The sequence below is a fragment of the Bison bison genome, unplaced genomic scaffold, assembly GCF_000754665.1.
Source record: "Bison bison bison isolate TAMUID 2011002044 unplaced genomic scaffold, Bison_UMD1.0 scf7180017864248, whole genome shotgun sequence".
NCBI lineage: Eukaryota > Metazoa > Chordata > Mammalia > Artiodactyla > Bovidae > Bison > Bison bison.
Window position 1 is genome coordinate 126,713 of NW_011494820.1, and position 1,638 is coordinate 128,350.

General features: G+C 57.9%; 1 protein-coding gene across 1 annotated transcript in view; it reads right to left on the bottom strand.

Annotated features, from left to right (window-relative positions):
• OBSCN (obscurin, cytoskeletal calmodulin and titin-interacting RhoGEF) overlaps positions 1 to 1,638 on the bottom strand; it is a 225,824-nt gene that overhangs the window by 23,911 nt on the left and 200,275 nt on the right. Inside the window, exons 75-78 of the mRNA XM_010847289.1 lie at positions 1,598 to 1,638; positions 1,248 to 1,445; positions 330 to 362; positions 47 to 192 (exon numbers count right to left, since the gene is read on the bottom strand). Of these exons, the coding sequence (XP_010845591.1) occupies positions 47 to 192; positions 330 to 362; positions 1,248 to 1,445; positions 1,598 to 1,638 (418 nt within the window). The remainder of the gene's footprint in view (positions 1 to 46; positions 193 to 329; positions 363 to 1,247; positions 1,446 to 1,597) is intronic.

A 1,638-nucleotide genomic window follows, 5' to 3' on the forward strand; every position in this document is an offset into this window, starting at 1 on the left:
GGTGGACGGCCCTTCCCCACACCAGGAGGGCAGCTCACCTCCCAGCCTCTCTAGAAGGGTTGTGTGTGGGGGCAGGGAAGCGGGACCGCCTACCTTCCACCTTCACGGAGAAAGTGATGCTGGAACCTTTTTTCACCTTCTTGGACGTGAATTTCTCCAGGAACCGGGGTGGGACCAGCTGCTGGCGTGCATCTGGAAAGACACAGGGCACTGGTGGTCAACAACACGGATCCCTAGTTCCGCATGGGAATTCCACAATTCCCCCTCACACTCCCTCACTGAATCTATGCCCAGGGCCTCCCTCTCTCTGCCCTCTGGATTCAGCTCACCTAATGCTGGCTTCTCTTCTGGTTCATCGGGGCCTGAAAAAAAGCACACAAGTCAGATCTATAGCACCAAGGTGCCCGCTCCCCTGAACAAGCCTGCCTATCAGGGTGGGAGTCTCAAGGGGGAGCCTCACCCAGGGGGGGCCCCACGCACTTCCACACACCACACACAGCACCTTTCCTAAACCTGGCTGGCCATGCAGACCTGGGATTCGCACTCAGGCCCCACGGACCAGATGCAATGCTACCCCATGTCAGCCCAGGGGTCTGGGGCACGGCACTGAAACCAACACAGGAAGAGGTCTGCTCAAAAAGTCACACTGAAGCCAAGCCACAGGCAATGTTGGCTCCCTAGACCAGCGCAGACTTGGAATCACCTTTCAGTGCTCACAACTTGGAAAAGTAAGGAAGTTCAGACTTCTACTTCTAAAATGACTATGTGCCTCTTCCTCCCCAGAGTCTACTGAAGGCCCCACGCTTGCCTGGAACAGCTCCACCAGCTAACTAGCCTTCTAGCTAGTCAGATTTCATGGGCCCCTTGCCCTCTCAGCTTCCCTGGCGGCTCAGACAGTAAAGAATCTGCCTGCAATGCAAGAGACCTGAGTTCAATCCCTGGGTTGAAAAGATCCCCTGTAGAAGGGAAAGGCTACCCCCTCCAGTATTCTTGAATGGAAACTTCCACGGCCAGAGGAGCCTGGTGGACTGCAGTCCGTGGGGTCACAGAGGGTCGGACATGACTGAACAACTAGCACTTTCACACATACACACTTCAACTCTTAGGGGCACACACTCTCTTGGAAGCAGTTTCTGGGCACCTGTGACTTCTGTACACAGGGGCAGTGACCACTGGGTCCTGGCTTCAGGCCTGCCACAGCAACCCAGGTGTGGACGCCAGGCCCTGCCACATCACCGGGCACCCACCTCGGACCAGGAGCCGAGCAGAGGAGTAAGCAGCACCCACGGTGTTGCTGATGTAGGCTGAGTACTGCCCTGCATCCTCGCTGGTGACAGAGACAACCTCCAGAGTGTGGAGCATCTTCCTGTCCGCCATACGTATGTGTGCAGATGCGGTCAGGGGTTGCCCGTCTTTGAACCAGTAGAGTCGAGGTGTGGGGTAGCCTGAGGCCACAGGGGGAGTGGTGAGTGCAGGGCCCCAGCCCAGTGGGCACCGTGCCCTCCACAGGTCCTCAGAGAGCCCAGGGTCATCAGTGACCATGCAACCGTGGCTTGGCAGGAGACAGCGCCATGCCCTCCGTCCCTCTCCTGCTCACCTTTCACCTTGAGCTGGAACTTGGCCAGCCGCGTGCCGGGG